We start from the raw sequence: 21,996 nt of genomic DNA on the forward strand, positions 1-21,996 counted from the left end.
AGAACAGGTTATTTTTTTATTTCTTAAACCATTTTTTTTAAATCTTACCAGCCATTAATCATGTAAATGTTAACTAATTATTTTAAAATTAACATAATATTATTACAAAATAATTTGATTATTTTTCACACAAACAATTTAATAATTGTTTGTGTGAAAAATGTAATGTGCGAGTATGTACTTTTCTATTACACCAGCGAGCCTAAACTTATAAATAAATCTGTTATGTCATACTAATTTGACAACGTGACAATGAAGGATGAATTTGTCAACTAAAGCTGACGTACAGAAAGTTTTTGCGTATATTTTGAGGAGGTGTATTTTGTAAATATTTCTAGTTTATTTTTAATCGTCTACACTAAAGTTTGAAAGGTACCCTTTATTAGTATATACCCTTTATTATTGACGAAGGTGGTACCACCCTCTGTAGTTCGACTCCGGCGGCACCACCGTCACACCTACTTCTGAGTTATAACAGTAACAATAACAGTGTTAAAAGCTGCTGTGTCCTGGTGTGAAGGGTGTAGTATAACATAGGACTAGCAGACGAGCATACAGTCCATATGATCTAAAGCACAATCACATCACATATCATCAAAGCAGATCTAAAAGCACATATAAGATTAGATACCTACCTACCTACCTAAGGTTGGCCATAGATACGCCGCTATCCCTGAGGACTAAGCTAAGGCTGGAGGCGAAGCTGGAATCCCCGGGATAAGTATTTCTCCTTTACCACACCCTACAAACCATAAACAGCAGCGCGTAACACTGCTGTTTATTAAGCGGAAATTAAGGTGGCGGTGGTACCGCTGGAGTCGAACCACAGTGGGTTTTTTTTATATAATGTAAGAGTAGCAGACGAGCATGCAGTCCACCTGATGGTAAGTGGCTACTGCCGCCCACGGACATCTGTAATCAACCCCAGATAGGGTAAGATTACTATCTGATGTCGGCTACAGATGCGCCGCTACCCCTGAGGACTAAGCTGGAACGCCTCGGAAAAGTATGCCTCCCTTACCACACCCTTCAAACCCGAACACAGCAGCGCCTAACACTGCTGTTATTAGGTAGAAATAGGTGTGGCGGTGGTGCCGCCGGAGTCGAACCACAAAGGGTTCTACCACCTTCACATATACTACTTTCAAATATACACTCACCTATGGTAACTATAGTGACCGAAGACTTAACGTGACGGGAAAACACAAAAGCGAATGAAATTTAGCTACTTTTTTTTTTTTGTCGAAGGGAAAACCTTCAAAAGGTACCCTATGCCGTGGGAGCGGCACGGGGTTATGTGGGATTCTTACCGCACTAAAACCCCTCCGGTGGCTGTCCTCGGCGCTGCGTAGAGGACTCCGGGATCTCCAACGGACGCAACCGGAGTCCACTTGGCGCGTTGCCCCGTCGAGCTCCGCCCAGGCGAGCTTGGGACTCACCACACCATCTGGTGTTTACGACGGTATGCGACCACACATACCGCCGTCCATCCCGGGGTTGCTGGTCGGGCGGTTCGAGCTCCCACTCTTGCCGTCCGCAACCCCGGAAGCCACCTTTTAGTCGCCTCTTACGACAGGCAGGGGATACCGTAGCCCTATTCTGGTCCCGGAACTACAGGGACAGAAATTTAGCTACTAGCGGTCACCCATCCGACTTTCAATTACCCACTAGACTGTTCTAGTATGTCTAATTACATCAATCATATATTATTGCTAATGTCACCTAGTTTTCTGCTTAATAAAACCTTTATTATTCGGGTTTTTCTTATTACAATCACACTATAGTTTGTCTACATACATCACAAACTGCAAGGTTATACTTCCTTCAATTATAATCCAAAAAAAAAAATTAGGACATAAAAGGAGTTTACGTTACCACTTTGGACAAACCGATTTTCCAGACAAAACAGCGGTGATGATGAACGTCCTCCGATCCATGTTCGGGGTGTGCAGCAGCTCAGCTGAGAAGGGTGAGGTCCATGACACAGTCAGGCGGATCTTCGGCAGCGATCTGGTCATGAAGGACAACACTGACCGGAACACTCAGTAAGATTCCACTCATCATCAACCCATTACTGTCTTACCACTGGGCATGGGTCTCCGCTCAGAATGAGAAGGATTAGACCGTAGTCCACCGTGCGGGCGAAATGCATATTGGTAGACTTCACATACCTTTGAAAACATTTTCTTTAAGATTTCTCAGATATGCAGGTTCCCACACAATGTTTTCCTTCACCGTTTAAGCAAGCGATAATTAATTTCTAATACGCATATAACTTTGAAAAATGAGAAGTGCGTGCCTGTGATTTAAACCTCGGACCCCTCGATCAAGAGGCCGAGTTTCTTAACGACTAGGGCCTAGTGACTAGGTTATCACTTTTATCAAGATTCCACTGCATCATCACGTCTGTATGTTCTGGTGCTTGACGCTTTTAAGCTTGGGCTGACGTTTCACGCATGTCGTTTGACGCTTTCTACATTAATCACCTAATTTTAAGAGTCCTTGTGGTGAGGCTGTCGTGGTCACTGCAAAACCCTTAAAGGTTTAAGGTTTTGACCTATTTGGCTAAAGTATTACTCATGATAGATAATTCATGAGCAAATTAAAATTAAGCCCTGCGACAGACGGACAGACAACGGAGAGTTAGTAATAGGGTTCTGTTTTATACTTTGGATGCGGAACCCTAAAAAGTAAAGTAAAAGTTTTATTAAAAGTAAAGTATTTTTTTAACAGACGCAGTAAATATGTCAGTCACATACGTGAGAACTTACCGAAGGTGCTGGACGCTAGAGTCGCTAATCAAAAGTCGAAGAGTGCAAAGAAACATGCACCAATCGTCACTGAGGTATACTTTGAGAATTTTTACCAACATCTTATACATGTTAGTTACCGTATGTGGGCTCGTAAATGTAATGAAGGAGTGGAGAATCAGAAAAAGTCCAGGCGATAAGTGGTTGACAGTTATATTCACAAACACATGATTAAGATATTCACAAGCGATATTCACAAGCGATCACACGATTAAGATAATGTGTCACCTACACCGTACTCCTCCGAAACGGCTTTACCGATTTTCACCAAATTTTATATGCGGTAATTGAATGTAATTTTATATTCAGTAGGTCTGAGAATCGTAGGTCTGTGATAAGGGTTGTTCACCCTTAACATTTTTTTATTTATATGGCAACACAACGTTTGCCAAGTCAGCTAGTTTTTTGTCTAAATTCCCTTCACTTTTTGTTAAATTTGAACTATTTTCAAAGTGTTCCAAAAAAAACTGAAATTGTCATGGAAACTAGTTTTTGATTATGGTCATTTATATTGTCATAGTTACCACCATGATAAACGATTGCAACGTTATGATCATAATCACCATCATAATTACCAGTATATTCATCTTTATCATCATAGTTACCATCATGATCATTATTGCCATAGTCGCCATCGTGAATATATATCACCATCGCTATCACTCTCTCTATACTCATCATCATGACTATCAACATCGTCAGTATTGCTTTTGAGTTTGACCAACATTCAACAAATATTTGCGTATCACAAGATTAAAATATGACAACTACGTAATAAAACACTGCAGATGATCTTAAGTTCTTAAGTAGCGCTATAAAGGAGACCGGAAGCAGCAATGACAGGCCAGGCCGCGTCGGCCCGAAGCTTGTCGTATTTAACGCTTCTAGATCATGATCAGCATGGACAAGGTCATTGTCATCTTCATCATCATCATCATGGTCATCACTGCCATAATCATCAACAAGATCAACGGCATTCCCAATATCATCATCTTGTCATTATCATGGTAATAGACATTACTATCATCACTTAATCTTATCCACACTCCAATTTGTCCAAAATTCAACAATAACTTGTCATAAAATATTGTATCAACGTAATAAAACACTGCAGATGATCTCAAGTAGCGCTATAAAGGAGATCTGATCTCGTTTCAGACTACGGAAGCAACAGATGACAGGCCAGGCCGCGTCGGCCCGAAACTCGTCGTGTTTGACGCTTCTACAGGTAAACATTGTTTTACTTGTCTTTGTGTTAATTTTAAGTTTATGTAGACAGTTGATGTTGGATTTCAAGAGCCAAAAATATAAAATATAATGTTTTTTTTATCTTTATTTAAAGAGCTTTGCCTTCTGGCCGTGTCGCTCTGTAGTAGCATACAATATAATTAATGTATAATAATATAATATGGTATATGTTAACTTTTTCTTAAACCTATATTAACTAACTTATATAGGTATCTAGCAAAGTCTTCCTGGGGATGAGCTAGAGCACTGGTACAGAAACCAATATCTGACACTGTCTGTTTATTAAAAATTTCTACTCTATATGTTTCATTTCGTAAAGGTACATTTACATAAAGGTGAGTCTACATGGCGTCAAATGTTTCGCCTGGAGATCACCGCCACACTCAGTACTAGTGTAAATCAGTTCCGCGTTTCGATGGAATGGTGTGGATGCAAATTATCTGCGATCCGCTTTAGATGGCACTTTTTCGATATGATATTGATCACAAACGACCATGCTAGTAACCACTTGCCATCAAGTGTACTGCAAGCTTATTAGCTGCTAAACTTGTAAAATAAAAAGCTGTGAGTTAACCCTTCTTTTTTGCTACTTACGGGTAAGACATGGAATATTTTTTTCTCTTGAAGTATATCCGGGCCGTTATAATAACCTTGAAGAGCCACTTTAAGTGAGGTACAGAATACTTCAAAGCCATTTGCAGGATTGGCGTGAATTGAATTCACCGTACCTTATAAATCCTATGTAAAATATTGCCGCCTGTTAAGTGCCACTAGCAAGCAAAAAAATAGGGTTCAAAGCTTGACTCTACATGAAATCATCATCAACCCATTACTGTCCCACTGCTGATCACGGGTCTCCTCTCATAATGAGAAGGATTAGGCCACAGTCCACCGCGCTGGTCAAGTGCGTATTGGTCGACTTCACCTTTTAGATTTTTACCTTTCAGATTTTTACCTTTGAGATTTTTTTTTATAAATCTCTCAGATTTGCAGGTTTCCTCACGATGTTTTCCTTCACCGTTTAGGAAGTGATAATTAATTTCTAATACGCACTGAATTTTAAAAATCAGAGGTGCGTGCCTGGGATTTCAACCTCGGACCCCTCGATCGAGATGCCGAGTTTCTTAATCACTAGGCTATCACTGCTTATACTACATGAAATACACATTATATAATACGAGAAACCTTAGTTTGCCGTCCCCCAAAAAGTGCCGCCGCCTCTGCTCCCGGCATACTACGCCTTTGGCACAATGCAATGACAAGTCTTGTATTGCAAATATCTATATTCAACGGTGCCCACTTTCCATCCACTAGCCTCATTAAGTTAAACAAAAACAACTTGCTTCCATTTCTTTCTGTAAATAAGAAACAACTAATCCCAAACTAGGTTAGCACTTACAATTGTTACAAAGTATGTACAAGCGGATTACGACCGACAGGCAATCTTAGTAAAACCTTGCACCATAAAAACTTTCTTTATATCGGCTACAGCATAAAATTAAGTGCAAGTAACTACTTGTTTTATGCCGCCAATAACTTGCTAAAACAAATTGATTAAGTAATAAAACTATGTTAAACGAAATAGGCTTCTGTAGCAACTGTACTGTTACTGTAAAGTAGCAATCATGCTGTCCACCTGATGGCAGGAGGTTACTTCCGCCTGTGGACATCTTTGATTATTTCCATGTAGAAAAGGTTCCACTTAGAGAATATCCTATGATCAGCTCCAAGTGGTATGGTGGCTTTTTAGGATGGTCGCATCATATCTAAATCAGGCTGCATCCAGACCCTCCACTGAAATGCAAAAACTGCTTTATGCTGGAAACAGTTTTTTTTTACTTGAAGTCGGCGGCAGATTCGCCGCTACCCCTGAGGTCTAAGCTGGATCGAAAATGTATGTCTCCCTTACCACACCCTTCAAACCAGAACACAGTAGCGCTTAACGCTGCTGCTATGAGGCAGAAATAGCTGTGGCGCCGGAGTCGAACCACAAAATATGGCGATCATACGAGTATCCCCCGTACCCCCCGTAGAATCATATAGGTTCTACCCAAACTTTCCCATTAATTTTCTACGGTCCCCACAAAAAAGGTAAAAGGGTGTTATTATAACCGTATCAGTGTCACTGCACCGGTATAATCTCAATAATGACACTGCAGTGCAATCTGTAACCGCTGCGCTCTGGCGTACAGCCAAATGTCGCTAGAAGCCACACGCTGGGATATTGTTACTATGATCAAATTGTGAGGACAATCTAGGAATTTTAGTGATTGTACAGAATTAGGAAGTATTACTAAGTTTTTTTACCTGATTGCGGAGGGTAATGTTTTTGAAGCGTATGCATGTGTCTGTCCCATTTTTTGGTATGCCCTAAAGCTCAAACTACTTGACTGATTTTAATATTTTAGATGTCGGTGCATACTTCTAAATTGTGGGAGTGACATTTTCAGTTATTTTTTTGCAATCTGGCTTTTTCTTATTATAATTAATGGAAGGAATCGTACCAGAAACTTCTTGTAATTGAATATTTTGTATATAGGACACCAGTTTCAATCAATTTATTCTTTTAAATTTTCAACGCTCTGGAACATTAAAACATATATACGGTCGAATTGAGAAACCTCCTCCTTTTTTGAAGTCTGTTGATAAGGTGTTATCATAATCGTATTAGTGTCACTGCACCGGTATAATCTCAGTAATGACACTGCAGTGCAATCTGTAACCGCTGCGCTCTGGCGTACAGCCAAATGTCGCTAGAAGCCACACATTGGGATATTGTTACTATGATCTAACCGTATGTAGGAATTTTTAAGTGATTCTACAGAAATAAGAATTATTATGAAAAGCTTATACCCGATTGCGGAGGGTATGTCTCATTTTTGGCATGCCTATAGCCCAAATGGCTTGACGGATTTTAAAAAATGTGGTGTCATTGGCTTCGTCTAATTTTTGGGAGTTACATTTTCAGTTATTTTTTATGCACACCGTTTTTTTTTTGTTTTTAATAATAATGTCCTATACATTGAAGCGTGCAAGAAACTTTTAATTCAATATTTTGTACACTGTTTATAAAATACCGATTTATTCCATTAATTTTCTACGGTCCCCACAAGTAGGCGCTCGGGAACATAATTATAAGTATTATGATAAACGTATCAGTGTCACTGCACCGGTATAATCTCAATAATGAATGACACTGCAGTGCAATCTGTAACCGCTGCGCTCTGTCGTACAGCCAAATGTCGCATGAAGCCACACGCTGGGATATTGTTATGATCTAAGTTGGGAGAAGAATGTAGTATTTGGGACTATCACTATAAGATATAAGGATTAGATATATAGATCTAAAAAGCAGTGATGATAGTGGGTAAGATACTCGGCCTCTCGATCGAGGGATCCGAGGTTCAAATCACAGGCCTGTGATTTTTCAAAGTTATGTACGTAAGTATTAGAAATTAATTATCACTTGCTGAACGGTGAAGGAAAACATCGTGAGGAAACCTACATACATGAGAGATTCATAAAAAAAAATCTCAAAGGTATGTGAAGTCTACCAATTCGCACTTGGCCATCGCGGTGGGCTAAAGCCTAATCCTTCTCATTCAGAGAGGAGACCCGTGCCCAGCAGTGGGACAGTAATGGGTTGATGATGATAAAGATCTAAGTAATATCCCTAACTTTTTTGTACCAACTTCGGAGGGTAATGTTTTTGAGTGTATATGTATGAATGTCTTATTCTTTAGCACTGTCCAGAGCCCAAATTCTTCAGGCTTGACGGATGACATATGAGGTGTCGTTAGATTCGTCTAAGTTGTGGAAGTAATTATTTTACATATACATACTTTTAAGCAGACGGGTTTTTGTTTTTATTGTAATTATTATATTATTGTGTATTATATGTGCTAGTTAATATAGGAGTATCAAACGAGCGTACACCATCGTGGCAAATAACCACTGACTATGGATATTTTAATCAACCTACTTTTGGAACTACCTAAAATTAACCATAATTTTCTCAAAGTTATGTTAAGTCTGTTAATTAATTAGATAAATTAATTCACACTTAACTATTACTGAAGAATAACTATCAATTGGCCAAGGTGTCGAACCTCGGACCCTTCGATTGAAAGTCCAAGTTCTATCACTAGACTTTCACTGGTTGAGGAACTTTTAATAGCTCTATTTTTCAAAAAATATATCCCAGGGTCTAAATATCACTGCAGTGCGATCAGTAACCACAGAGCTGGCACCCTGCCAAGCCCCTTGATGGCTGTTGTAGAAAATTAATGTAACAAATAACTCGGATAATTGCATCTTAAACTGCTGTAGTTTAAAATTACTGCTGGAATGCATTTTAAACCTTTTTTATGACAAAACTGGTAAATGAGAATGTATTCTACCAGAAAAGGCATTTCTAATACGAATGTAATAGTTTCTGCTCTATATAAATCTAAAAGCAAATGTCCTATCAAAATCTGGTAGTATATGGTAATTTCGAAGGTGGTATAACCCTTTGTGCTTCGACTCCGGCAGCACCACCGCCGCACCTATTTCTGCCTAATAACAGCAGTGTTAAGCGCTGCTTTATTTCGGTTTGAAGGGTATGGTAAAGAAGACATACTTATCAGAGGTATTCTAACTTAGTCCTCAAGGGTACTACCTTATGTGTGACCAAGCCAGGTAAGAATCTTATCTTATCTAGGGTTGATTACAGATATTAATGGGTGACAGTATCCACTTACCATCACCAAGACCAGGTGAACTGTTTTCTGGTTTGCTACAATCCATGGATGCCATTACCCAAAAGCCTCACCAACAGGCACAGGAAGACTGGTCCTGGTGGGGGATGAGCGAGTGAGTGTCCAGGGTTTGTCCAGCTTCTCAACCATCAGGGCAACGGCGTGCGCGTACAGCGGGAAGTGGATGTATGAGGTCCAGCTCGGTACTAAGGGGATCATGCAAGTAAGTGTTTTACCATCGGCTTTTATAAGGTTCAACTGCAGTCCACCTCATAGTAAGTGGCTACAACCCATAGACATAACACCAGAAACGACTATTATTTCTGCCTAATAATAGCAGTACTAGGCGCTGCTGTGATCTAATTTGAAGGGTGTGGTTAGGGAGTCATAATTTTAATCCGATCCGACAGATGCGTGGTCACTTTATAACGTACTAGCCTTTTGAAGGTGGTAGAACCCTTTGTGGTTCCACTCCGGAAGCATCACCGCCACAACCATTTCTGCTTTATAACAGCAGTGTTAAGCGCTCCTGAGTTCTGGTTTGAAAGGTGTGGTAAGGGAGACATACTTTTCCGAGGCAATCTGGCTTAGTCCTCAGGGGTAGCGGCGCATTTGTGGCAGACCTCAGATAGGAAACTAATCTTATCTGGGATTGGTTACAGATGTCCATGTGCGGCAGTAGCCATTTACCATCAGTACTGCATGCTCGTCTGCTACTCCCATATTACAAAAAACTGAAAATTCAGAGGTGCGTACCTTTGAACCTCGGACCCCTCCATCGACAGGTCGAGTTCCAACCATTAAGCTATCACTGCTATAATTCATCACGCTGAATATATACGAGTACTTGCGTGTGTATGAGTTACGGTACCTACCCGGTAGAACCGTACTAGCTCTTTTTTTTTTTTGTTTACGAGGGGGAAACCTTCAAAAGGTACCCTATGCCGTGGGAGCGGCACGGAGTTATGTGGGATTCTTACCGCACTAAAACCCCCCCGGTGGCCGTCCTCGGCGCTGCGTAGAGGACTCCGGGATCTCCAAAGGAACGCAACCAGAGTCCTCTTAGCGCGTTGCCCCATCGGGCTCTGCCCAGGTGAGCTTGATGCTCGCCACACCGTCTGGTGGGCACGACGGTATGCGACCACACATACCGGCGTCCTTCCCGGGGTCACTAGCGCGGCGGTTCGAGACCGTACTAACTCTACCACTTTCAAAACACGTTCTTGACAGGAATATGTAAATTTTATAAAACAGCAGCTATGTTAGTTAAGTTTTGTACATACTTTAAGGTTTTAATATCATAACTTTGCAGTAACTCTTGTTAATTTTAAAGTTCCTTTACTAAGACACAGAGCTAACTTTCCTCGGTTGAACTTTCGTAATTTACGATGTAGGTTCTAACTTCATGTCACATAATGTATGCATCTCTTATTTCTATGAGATTTTGTTAACACGCTTTTATTAGCTTCAGACGTATGTATGTTAGTATGTAACGGAATCTTTCAACATGATTTTAACCCCCTTCAAAACGTCGGATTAACCCGAAATTTGGCATACTTATTAAGGACCGATGACAATTCAATATTTTAAACATTAATAGTTTTGTACCATTGTCCTTATCAACATTCTCTGGATTAACGATTTTCGAGGCGAGATTTTTCAAACACCTTCAGCAAAGTTCATCGCAACTTTAGATTGCAAATAATAATTATTGCTATTTAGTTTCAATAGGCGTAACTTTTATATCGTGATTTTTAGTTTAGAAAATAATAATGTTATTTAACTCAAATGTTCTGAAACATATCTATAATGCCCTCTTGTAGAATGATTTTTAGGATTCCGTACTCAAAGGTTAAAACGAAACCCTCTGCGGTCTGTTCGTCTGTCGTTGGGCTTTATCTCTTAAATCGTAATAGATAGACACTTGATTTTTTTACAAACGATGAATAATGGTGGTCGCTATAACGAGAAATACTAAAAATTAATAAATAATTATAGTTCAAAAAACTAAAAAACACGCTTAACTAAAATTATTTTAAAAAAATATTCATTTTAAAATACAACCCAAAATAGTTACAAAACCCCAGATAAGACTAAATTTCTAAGTGATGTTGGTCACAGATGCATTGCTATCGCTGAGGACCAGTTGGAATGCCTGGGATAAGTATGTCTTACCTCACCCTGCAAACCAGAGTATAGTTCGCGCCAAAATGCTAGTCCGGTCTGAAGTTGTTGCGAGCAGGTGTAGTCATACAATTTGCTATGGCGACGCGATTCATTTCTATATTCAGAGCGGTGTAGCAGTTTTACGCGGACTATACAACAGAAACAGACAGAAATGGGTGCTGCCGCAGGAGTGGAACCACAAAGGGTTCTGCCACATTCAAATAACAACAATATAAGTACATACATACAAGACTATAGAACCTGAAGTGAAGCAGTTTTTTGAAGAAGCAGAAGCAGTGTTTTGTTGAAAGGCTATGGATGACGTCTGATTTGCATATTTGCATATATGGCATATTTGCATATATGGCAAAGTGCTGACTTATCTGTGATCAGTGTCAGATGGAACCCATGTCTTATATAAAGTTAGTTACAAATGTCCATGGACAGCTTCGAAGGTGGTAGAACCCTATGTGGTTCGACTCAGGGGGCCCCATCGCCTCTCCTATTTCTCTCTAATAACAGCAGCGTTGAGCACTGCAGTGTGGTAAGGGAGACATAATTTTCTGAGGCGTTCCAGCTTAGCCCTCAGGGGCATGGCCTTACATCTGCCGGCCTCAGATAGGAATCTGGTCTTGTCTGGGGTTGAATAAAGATGTCCATGGGCGGCAGTAGCTACCTAACATCACATGGGCATCAGGCTCGTTTGCTATCTCTAGAAAATAAATCTATTGATGACCTCAGATCGGTTGGTGCACGGCATCCTGCACCTTTTCCATGGACACCGGGGTTGGTGACACCGCGAACTCCTACGCCTATGACGGCGGCAGGGTGAGGAGGTGGAACGTGGCCACCTCGCCGTACGGTAACCCTTGGCTGCCTGGAGACGTGATAGGATCCTGTGTGGATCTGGACAAGGGGGTGATGGAGTTTTACAGGTGATTTTATGAATAAATTGTCGCATCTTGCTAAATTCAGAGGGGATTATGAACGTGGTAGAACCCTTTATGGTTCACACATTTCTGCCTAATAACAGCGCTGTGTATTAAGCGCTGTTGTGTTCTGGTTTGAAGGTTGTGGTAAGGGAGACATAATTTTCACAGGCATTCCAGCTTAGTCCTCAGGGGTAGCGACGCATCTGTGGCCAACCTCTATCTATCTATCTATCTATAGGAATATCTAATCGTATCTGGGGTTGATTACAAACGTAACAGACGGCAGTAGCCACTCATCAGTAAAAAATGTCAACTGTCTATTAACATAATTTTAATGATATTTTCCAGATTTAGCCAGAACAGTTGTATGATTATCAATATCTTAATAGAGATGGATAAGTAGGATAAATTAAGTTTTAAAAACAATCTTATATATAAAATTCTCGTGTCACAATGTTAGTTACCGTACTTCTCCGAACCGGCTTTACCGATTTTCACCAAATTTTATATGCATATCCAGTAGGTCTGAGAATCGGCTACTATCTATTTTTCACCTAAGTGATAAGGGTTGTTAACCCTTAATATTTTTTATTTATATGGCAACGCAACGTTTGCCGGGTCAGCTAGTATTATATAATACTAATATAAAATATTATTGGTTTATCAGAAACGGCGTGTCGTTAGGAGTGGCATTCGACAAGGTGGCACACGGCACCGGAGTGGCGTACTTCCCGGCGGTGTCGCTCGCCATGCAGGAGCATCTGTACGCCAATTTTGGACACGTGCCTTTCGTGTAAGTTTGTGTCGCATTGATTAATTAATAAAAAAACAATATTTATAAATAATTATTTTAGTGAGTGCGCAATGTATATCAGTTAAAAAATGTAGCTGCTAAAGATAGAGAAGTAATGTGGGCCATATCACTACCACAATTTAGAATTTTGTAGGTGGTAGAACCCCTTGTGGTTCGACTCCAGCGGCACCACCACCCCACCTATTTCTGCCTAATAACAGCAGTGTTAGGCGCTGCTGTGTTCCGGTTTGAAGGGTGTGGTAAGGGAGACATACTTTCCCGAGGCGTTCCAGCTTAGTCCTCAGGCGTAACGGCGCATCTGTAACCGACTCCAGGTGGGAATATCTTATCCTATCTAGGGTTGATTACAGATGTCCATGTACCATCAGGCAGACTGCATACTCGTCTGCTACACCTATATACATATACATACATATATACATACATACATTCGCTCGAATAACATTATACTCCGCAGTGGGGTACCTGATATAAAAAAGTGTATTTCCCAACTTTTACAATCTTCCCAAAAACGTTATATATTTATTTATCGCATATAATATATTCTTTGCTATTAACCTATTAGAATTAACATATATTCCCTCGAAAAATATTCCCCCCCACAGTCGGGACATAAAAAAAATATTTTCTACCGAGTTCCCGAAAACGTTATATTATTCGCCGGATATTATATATTCTTTGTTATTAACTTTTTACAACTTATTACTTTTTATATAGGTTTCCGGTAGATGGATACGCGCCTCTGCAGGCGGCGCCGGTGAAGGAGTGCGCGCGCGCAACTATACTGTTCAAAATGTTAGACGTATTGGTCGATGAACTATCCACATCTGATTTGAAGCCGCCTGTCACTGCTAAAAGTAGTAAGGTTAGCGTGTATAAAGGATTAGTACTGGTTTCTGTACTTTCATTATAATAGCAGAGATAAACTATGCTGTGTTCTGTTAAAAAATACTCGCAAAAGTGTGCGATGTCTAAGTGTTCAAATCGGACTTGGCCTATACTGTGGATAATAGCCGAACCATGCTCATTCTGAGAGAAGACTCGTTAGCCCAGTATTAGGACAGTATATGGTGTGTGCGAGACGCCTATAGGAAACGTTCCTATTTAGTCATAGATTAGTAAAGATACTTCGATAAATAAAAACATTTTAAGAGAAAATTTACGAATAAAATAACTAATACTGCGTAATTTACATAATAAATAAATAATTATTTCAAATATTTTAGAGACATTTTAGCACGGAGACGTGGCAAAACTTTTTTACGCAACTATCTCAATCCTCAAAACTGGGTACATTTTCTTGTTAGGAGTGAGTAATCTTTACTAATCTATGTATTTAGTACATAAGTATACCTGTGGCCAACCTCAGCTATGATTCTAATTCTATCTAGGACTGATCAAAAATGTCCATGTGCACTATTGACTCCTATCCGGTTAATTGCAAGTTTGTTTACTACTTCTGATTCATAAATAACCAAAATTCCATCCATATCGGATCAGCAGTTTTGAGAAATTCGCGGACATACAAACTTACGAAACCGTCGAATGCAGAACCTTCTTTTTTTGAAGTCTGTTAAAAAAGGGACCGATAGATAAGACATATGGCCCGATTTTAGATTGCAGTTTCTATTGGATCAAATTATACCCATAATTATTTGTGAATCGATTTTAGGCTAAATCGGAGTCCTCGAAGACAGCTGAAGAAGAGGTGGCTCTTCGTATACACAGCTCCGACTCAATATACAGTCCACGTGCATCCCCGCATAACATGATCGACACTCAAAGTGCTGAAATGAAGAAGATATCTAGAAAGGTTACGTTAACACTAGTTATGTATAATTGCTATAAGCCTCGTAGTATAAGTCCTGGGCGTCCGGAACTAAGGAACAGATTTTTGATATTCGAAATTATTTGCGAATTAGATGCAAATTTCATTGAACAATATCAACAATCTTACGTTTCAATTTTCCATTTTTGACACTTGGCGGTTTTCAATATTACCCAAAAAACTAAAAAAAAAACATGGATTTACCCCCTTCCAATTCGCATTAAAATAAATTGACTCCCCTTTCTTTTGAAGAGACACCCAAACCGAACAGCGGGACATTAGATTTACATTATAATTAGACATGCGCCGAATATTCGGTTGGTATTCGGTATTCGGCGTATTCGGCATCTTTTTTACTATTTGTATTCGGCCGAATTATTCGGTTTTGGTGCCGAGTATATTCGGTTCGAGTGTTTCTATTTTCTTGTGTACACTGTACACGACATGGCACAGGACTAAAACACAAAACTTCTAATGTAAGATTGATGTTATATTATAAGTCAAACTCAAATCCTATGAAGAATGTGTTGAACAAAGCTAATAAAATAAAGCAATTAAACTTCAAATCAACATTTATTTTGAAATCTCAAGTCAACACATTTATTACCTAATCTATAGATAGTATAGTCAACATTTATTTTAAACCTTAAATCAGTATTTATTTTTAAAACTCAAATCAACATTTTAAAGTGTTAATGAAGAGACATAACTGGCAAGTTGACTATAAAGAAATGGAAACCGAATAATTCGGCCGAATATTCGGTTCGGTAGAGGTTAAACCGAATATTATTCGGTTTTTGGTTATTCGGTGAAACTACTATTCGGCGCATCTCTAATTATAATAGTGTTATTCTAATAAAAAGACACACTCAAACCAACCCAACAGGCGTTCCTGATCTCCCTAGCACGGCTCGTAGTCGCAGAGTTGGGGAATGTTCTCCGTCTCTCCTATGTTGTGGTGGGTGAACTGCTGCCCAGGCTGCGGGGGGCTCTCGGGGTGAAGACCAGGTGCTTGCAGCCGGATCCTCACGCTGTGGAGTTCTATGTGAAGGCCAGGAGTGAGGGGTTTGTTAGTATATAATACATTTCTTTTTTACCACGCTTTTATTAGCTTGACCTGTATATAATTTAAAATTAAACCTGTATATAATTTAAAATTTTGACCAATTATCAAGAACCGATGACAATACACGATATTAATAATTGTATCCTATTCTCTTCATCAGGATTGTCAGGAATCAGGATTAACGATTTTTCTTGTGCGATATTAGCGTTGTTTTCAGTTATTAAACTATAATTATTTTTAGTTTATACTTTTATAGGATTAAACGTATGTTTGCATGTTTATGAACTGTGTCTGTGTGTGTTGTATGATGTATATATATATATATATATATATATATATATATATATATATATATATATATATATATATATATATATATATATATATATATATATATATATATATTTTAAATGACATATGTGGTGCGATGGAATGATGTGTATGTGTATATATCTGCATGGATGTGATATGAAGGAAGCCTTTATAGATTATATTTTAAAAAGTGCATCAAAAAATGTTAAAAGCTGAAATACATACAGGTAAAATATGAAAGGATTCGTTTCTCTTTAAAAATACTAAAATGGAGACAAATCGACAGACTTGCAATAAATTACTTACAAATTCTTATTATAATATTTATATTTTGTTCTAAAATAAGAATAGGTTTCGATAGCAATAAAATTATCAGCCTTTTGTCTTTCTAAATTATCTTTTGATATTTTGACCTTCTTCATTTATACTGCATTTTCGAAATATACTCAAACTTTAAGAATTCAAAGTAAATAAAAGCCAATCTTTATATACACAACAAAATGTATACATATATATATATATTTCTTATGTGCGTGTGATATACACTGAACTCCTCCTAAACGACTGAACTGATTTTGATGAAAATTGTTGTGTGTGTTCAAGGGGACTTTAGAATGGTTTAGATTCACAATTTATTCCGTGGGAAAAGGTTTTTTAATTAATTTTTAATTCGTAAGTAGTCATAGAATCGGAAACTATGCATTTGATCAAGTGATGATCTTTAGCAAAGTTGTTGTCCAAGAGCCCACGAGGGTTTGGGAGTTGGTAAGACCAATTTTCGACAGATGGAACCACTGTCATTCCAATGCAGGTACAAATTTATGTATGTAATTATTTCTTTAAAATGCGGGCGAAGCCGCGGGCACCACTAGTATTCATATATATTTCCAATATAGTACATTTGTTTTGCCAATATTAATCGTTTACACTTCTAATATAGCACATTTGTTTCAGAACGATCTAGCAGCAAAGCTGCTAGCGCAACCCCAGCCTCGTCTGTGCACGCTGCTAGACTCCCTCTGGACGTTTCTGGATGAAGCGGCACTGTGTGATATATTAGAACACTGTGTCGTTAGAGAGTGTCTTCTGTTTGATCTCGTCTCACCGGTAAAGTATATTACAACTTTTTTATTTAACTTGATCATAGGAGATTAAGTTACACTTTTTTATGAAAGCCTCAGATAGGTATATTTTACTGTTTTCTTTGTAACTAATTCCCCGGCAATCGTATCTGAAAATTGTAATTCAGTAAAGGCTTATTTCATGATTAAAAAGTAGTATCATATGATAAAAAAGTTACTAAAAACTCTTAATCGTATGAAAATGTCAGTTATAAGTTATTTTACTATTTTCTTACTACTTCGCCACAGTAGTGCTTTAAAACGATCACAAATGCGCAATTGTTCATACTCCAGAAAACGGGTGAAAAAGTGAATCTGCTTTACTCACACTATCACACTTAAATAAATAGTGCTATAAGGCAGAAATAGGTGTTGCGGTAGTGTCACAGTAGGCGAGGATCAATAACTTCAACCTCTGCAAAAATACGACAGTCTGATTATTTCCTTATTCTTCTGTTTTCGACTATTAAAAATCTGTTGAGATTATTTTATTATTTTAATTAATTATTTTGTGATATTTTCATGCTGTATTATTTTTATAATAATAAGTTCTCATGTATACTTATATAGTCACTGGCTGGTACGATTGTATGAGTTAGCATAAAAAAGAAAAAGAACGTTCTTCACGTTTTACCATTTTGCGCGGGAATAATAAAAGTTCTTAAATGGTTCAAGAAATATACACACCAAAGGTTTGATCAGCAATCTTCAGTAAACAATAATAGCCTTTCTGAAGTCGGGATTATTTACTCCAGGCATAGATTAGTAAAGATACTTCGCCGCCTTGAAATTGAATGAAGCCGCAAATGGCTTATTACAGTAAGTTCTTTTTTTGAATTCTTGACAAATAAAAACATTTTTAGAGAAAATTTACGAATAAATAACTAATACTGCGTAATTTTCATGATAATTAAATAATTTATAATAATAATTTCAAATATTTTAGGGACATTTTAGCACGGAGACGTGGCAAAATTTTTTTACGCAACTGTTTCAATTCTCAAAACTGGGTACATTTTCTTGTTAGGAGTGAGTAATCTTTACTAATCTATGGAGTTAGCATAAAAAAGAAAAAGAACGTTCTTGACGTTTTACCATTTTGCGCGGGAATAATAAAAGTTCTTAAATGGTTCAAGAAATATACACACCAAAGGTTTTATCAGCAATCTTCAGTAAACAATAATAGCCTTTCTGAAGTCGGGATTATTTACTCCAGGACATATACTTCACTCAACAAATTGAGGGTGTCTACGTGCTCTGTGGTCTGATGCAACATCGGGAGACGAGGCACCATTTAGTCAAATACGTGTTTTTCAACAAAATCACGTGAGATATTTGCAATATATACAATTATTACGATAAGTCTCATCATCATCATCATCATCATCATCATCATCATCATCATCATCATCATCAACCCATTAATGTCCCACTGCTGAGCACGGGTCTCCTCTCAAAGTGAGAAGGATTTGAAAACTTTTTTTTTTTTTAAAGATTTCTCAGGTATGCAGGTTTCCTCACGATGTTTTCCTTCACCGTTTAAGCAAGTGATAATTAATTTCTAATACGCACATAACTTTGAAAAATCAGAGGTGCGTGCCTGGGATTTGAACCTCGGACCCCTCGAGCGAGAGGTCGAGTTTCTTAACCACTAGGCTATCACTGCTTCAATACGATAAGTCTGCTTCATACATATCTGCTTCATACTTCTTCATACATACTTCATACATAATACATGTTTCTGCTTACTTTAGCAATGAAAGGAAGAAGATCGCAAAACTAAACAATCTTAGATGCTTTTGCCCGATAGTAAGTGGCTACTGTCGCCCATGTAGAAGTAGATACTCCTACCTGAGATCGGCCACAGATGCGCCGCTACCCCTGAAGACTAAGCTGGAACACCTCGGAATAGTATATCTCCCTTACCACAAACGAAACCAAAACACAGCAGCGCTTAACACTGCTATTGGCAGAAATAGGTGTGGCGGTAGTGCCGCCGGAGTAAAACCACAAACGGTGCTACCACCCAGTATTTGAGTAATATAACATATTTAATAAGTACTTTAATGATGATTATTATATAATACTAGCTGACTCGGCAAACTTTGTGTTGCCATATAAATAAAAAAATGTTAAGGGTGAAAAACTTTTATCACTTAGGGGTATGAAAAATAAATAGTAGTCGATTCTCAGACCTACTGAATATGCATATAAAATTTGGTGAAAATCGGTGAAGCCGTTTCAGAGGAGTACTGTAAGTAACATTGTGACTTTTATGTATAAGATATTGCACATAGTAACTTTTTTCTTTAGATTCGACAATTTCCTTCACATCAAGTGTCCTGATGAAAGTGTTCTCCGTACCGTCATTCGGAAGCCCTGGTGGCAAAGACCAACGTCTGTTCAAGGGGAAACTGATCCTAGGATTGCTGGTAGAGTTATTTTCATATACCTTATTTCGGCTACGTATTATTATATAGTATGTACAATTGTACATACAACATGTACAAGCAGTGATAGCCTAATGGTTAAGAAACTCGGCCTCTCGAAGAAAGGGTCCGGGTTGAAATCATACACATAGACAGGGCATACACCTCTGATTTTACAAAGTTATGTGCGAATTAGAAATTAATTATCACTCGCTTAAGCGGTGAAGGAAAACACCGTGAGGAAACCTGCACACCTGAGAGATTTATATTAAAAAATTTCAAAGGTTTATGAAGTCTACCAATACGCACTTGGCCAGCGCAGTGGACTATGGTCTAATCTTTCTCATTCTGAGAGGAGACTCGTGCCCAGCAGTGGGACAATAATAGGTTGATGATGATGATATTATGTATGTATGATATTATTGTATATGAATATTCTCTACTTAATGAGTCGACATTAAGTGAATGACCGACATCTCACATAAATCCGTGGGTTCATAAGGATGTATTTTTCTGAGGAGTTTGCAAGCTAACTAAAGTTGTTTTTAAATCGCAGAAATGGCTGAAAAAGGTACCATAAGGCGGTCAATACATAATGCTGCAGGCAAGTTTTTACTAATTACACTATATAGGTATTAGTTATTGCTTTTGGCATTGTTTGTATTCAATTTTATTCCCAACTTCTTGATAAATAAATAAATTAAAGGTGGTAGAACCCTTTGTGTTTCGACTCAGGTGGCGCCACCGCCATACCTATTTCTACCTAATAACAGCAATGTTAGGCGCTGCTGTGTTCCGTTTTGAAGGGTGTGGTAAGGGAGACAGACTTTTCCGAGGCGTTCCAGCTTAATCCTCAGGGGTAGCGGCGCATTTATGGCCGACCTCAGGTAGGTCTATATCTAATCCTATCTTGGGTTGATTACAGATGTCCATGGGCGGCAGTAGCCACTTACCATCAGGTGGACTGCATACTCGTCTGCTACTCCTATATTATATAAAAAAAAAAAACAAACAAGCCCTGTAGGCGAAACGGCTTGACCGATTTTAACATAACAAGTGTCGTTGGATTCGTCAAAATGTGAGAGTGACATAGGACATATTTGTAGTAGGGATGTTTTATTTAAAAAAATCAAGTTTCTTTTCTCTCTTTATTTCTTCTCTTTTTATATACATTTAATATTATTTTGGGGGTAGATAAACTATCAAAACTACTACCAACTGCCCAAGACGACGTCAGTCTTGAAGCCCAGTTCAGAGAAGACTGCGACAAGATATCCAAAGCTGTTGAACCTTTAGAAAAAATACAGGTAAGTAATGCGAACTTCTTTTAAAACATCTGGTAGCATTCGCCCCACTTATTCTACAATAGAGTATTTATCACTAGCTATCTACCCGCAGCTTCGCTTGTGATCGGAAATAATTACCTATTCCTCGGGAACAGTACTTTTTTGGGACAAAAGATACCCTCATAGATAAGTATAGATATTGTAATTGAAGAAAGCCATTAAATGGCTTCAACGGCTGACGATTCTGTCAGCCATTTAATGGCATTCATGGTGTAATTTACGCGGAACAATGTCGACATGCGCAATTAAGTGGTGCAAAAACACGAAATCGAAGAAAAAGTGCGGAGAAATATCGTTTCATTCGTAAATTATCTAAAAACTACATTTTTTTCTTTTTCAAACATGAAAATAGATGACAGTGACAATTTCAATTGTCAGAACTGGTTACATTTTCTTGTTAGGAGTGAGTAACCTTTACTAATCTATGGGTATGTACTTTATATCCTTTTCTGATCCCCTGACGACGTGTTCACAAAATTTCAGTTTTGTAGTTAAGGCGTAAAGGTGTAGAAACCAAACAAACAAACAAACATTCGCTTTTATAATAGGTATTAGTAAGGATTGTGTGTTTTCAAAAATTTTTGTTTACTTCTTTAAAAAATATATAAAATTCCAGTTAGAATTCCTGTTGATGCTTTTGGATAACACTGATGGCACGAACATGGTCCCGTCCACGAGGAAGATATTTTTGGAAAAATTCAGAAGATATATCATGGACAACTGCATCTTAGACATGGTAACTTATCTTATACACACTAACGGGACAGACGGGAGACAGACTTTTCCGAGGCGTTCCAGCTTAGTCCTCAGAGGTAGCGGCGCATCTGTGGCCGACCTCAGGTAGGAATATCTAATCGTATCTGGGGTTGACTACAGATGTCTATGGGCGGCAGTAGCCACTTACCATCAGGTGGACTGCATGCTCGTCTGCTACTCTTATATTATAAAAAAAAAACAAAAAAAATACCATTTACTTAATCTTGTACAGTATTTGATACTGCACTGGATACAATCAACGAACCATGACCAAATATGATTATTTTTCATACCAATTTTCATATGTTATTTGGAAATAAATTCTCGAGTAAAATATAAAAACTCGGCGTGCGCGAATGAATATCTTGCTCCATCAACACCATTATCAATTACTTTCCCACTGCTGGGCACGGGTCTCCTCTCAAAACG

General features: G+C 38.3%; 1 protein-coding gene across 1 annotated transcript in view; it reads left to right on the forward strand.

Annotated features, from left to right (window-relative positions):
* Positions 1-247: 247 nt before the first annotated feature.
* LOC140756721 (E3 ubiquitin-protein ligase RNF123) overlaps positions 248-21,996 on the forward strand; it is a 43,195-nt gene continuing 21,446 nt past the window's right edge. Inside the window, exons 1-15 of the mRNA XM_073092271.1 lie at positions 248-372; positions 1,901-2,045; positions 2,734-2,845; positions 3,969-4,038; positions 8,878-9,020; positions 11,705-11,898; positions 12,563-12,688; positions 13,427-13,574; positions 14,382-14,522; positions 15,424-15,606; positions 16,870-17,022; positions 18,253-18,362; positions 19,350-19,468; positions 20,660-20,772; positions 21,428-21,547. Of these exons, the coding sequence (XP_072948372.1) occupies positions 1,915-2,045; positions 2,734-2,845; positions 3,969-4,038; positions 8,878-9,020; positions 11,705-11,898; positions 12,563-12,688; positions 13,427-13,574; positions 14,382-14,522; positions 15,424-15,606; positions 16,870-17,022; positions 18,253-18,362; positions 19,350-19,468; positions 20,660-20,772; positions 21,428-21,547 (1,863 nt within the window). The 5' untranslated portion in view covers positions 248-372; positions 1,901-1,914. The remainder of the gene's footprint in view (positions 373-1,900; positions 2,046-2,733; positions 2,846-3,968; positions 4,039-8,877; positions 9,021-11,704; positions 11,899-12,562; positions 12,689-13,426; positions 13,575-14,381; positions 14,523-15,423; positions 15,607-16,869; positions 17,023-18,252; positions 18,363-19,349; positions 19,469-20,659; positions 20,773-21,427; positions 21,548-21,996) is intronic.

This window comes from Epargyreus clarus, unplaced genomic scaffold (assembly GCF_041222505.1).
Source record: "Epargyreus clarus isolate Ecla_fem2 unplaced genomic scaffold, WU_Ecla_fem_2.2 ptg000035l, whole genome shotgun sequence".
Lineage (NCBI taxonomy): Eukaryota > Metazoa > Arthropoda > Insecta > Lepidoptera > Hesperiidae > Epargyreus > Epargyreus clarus.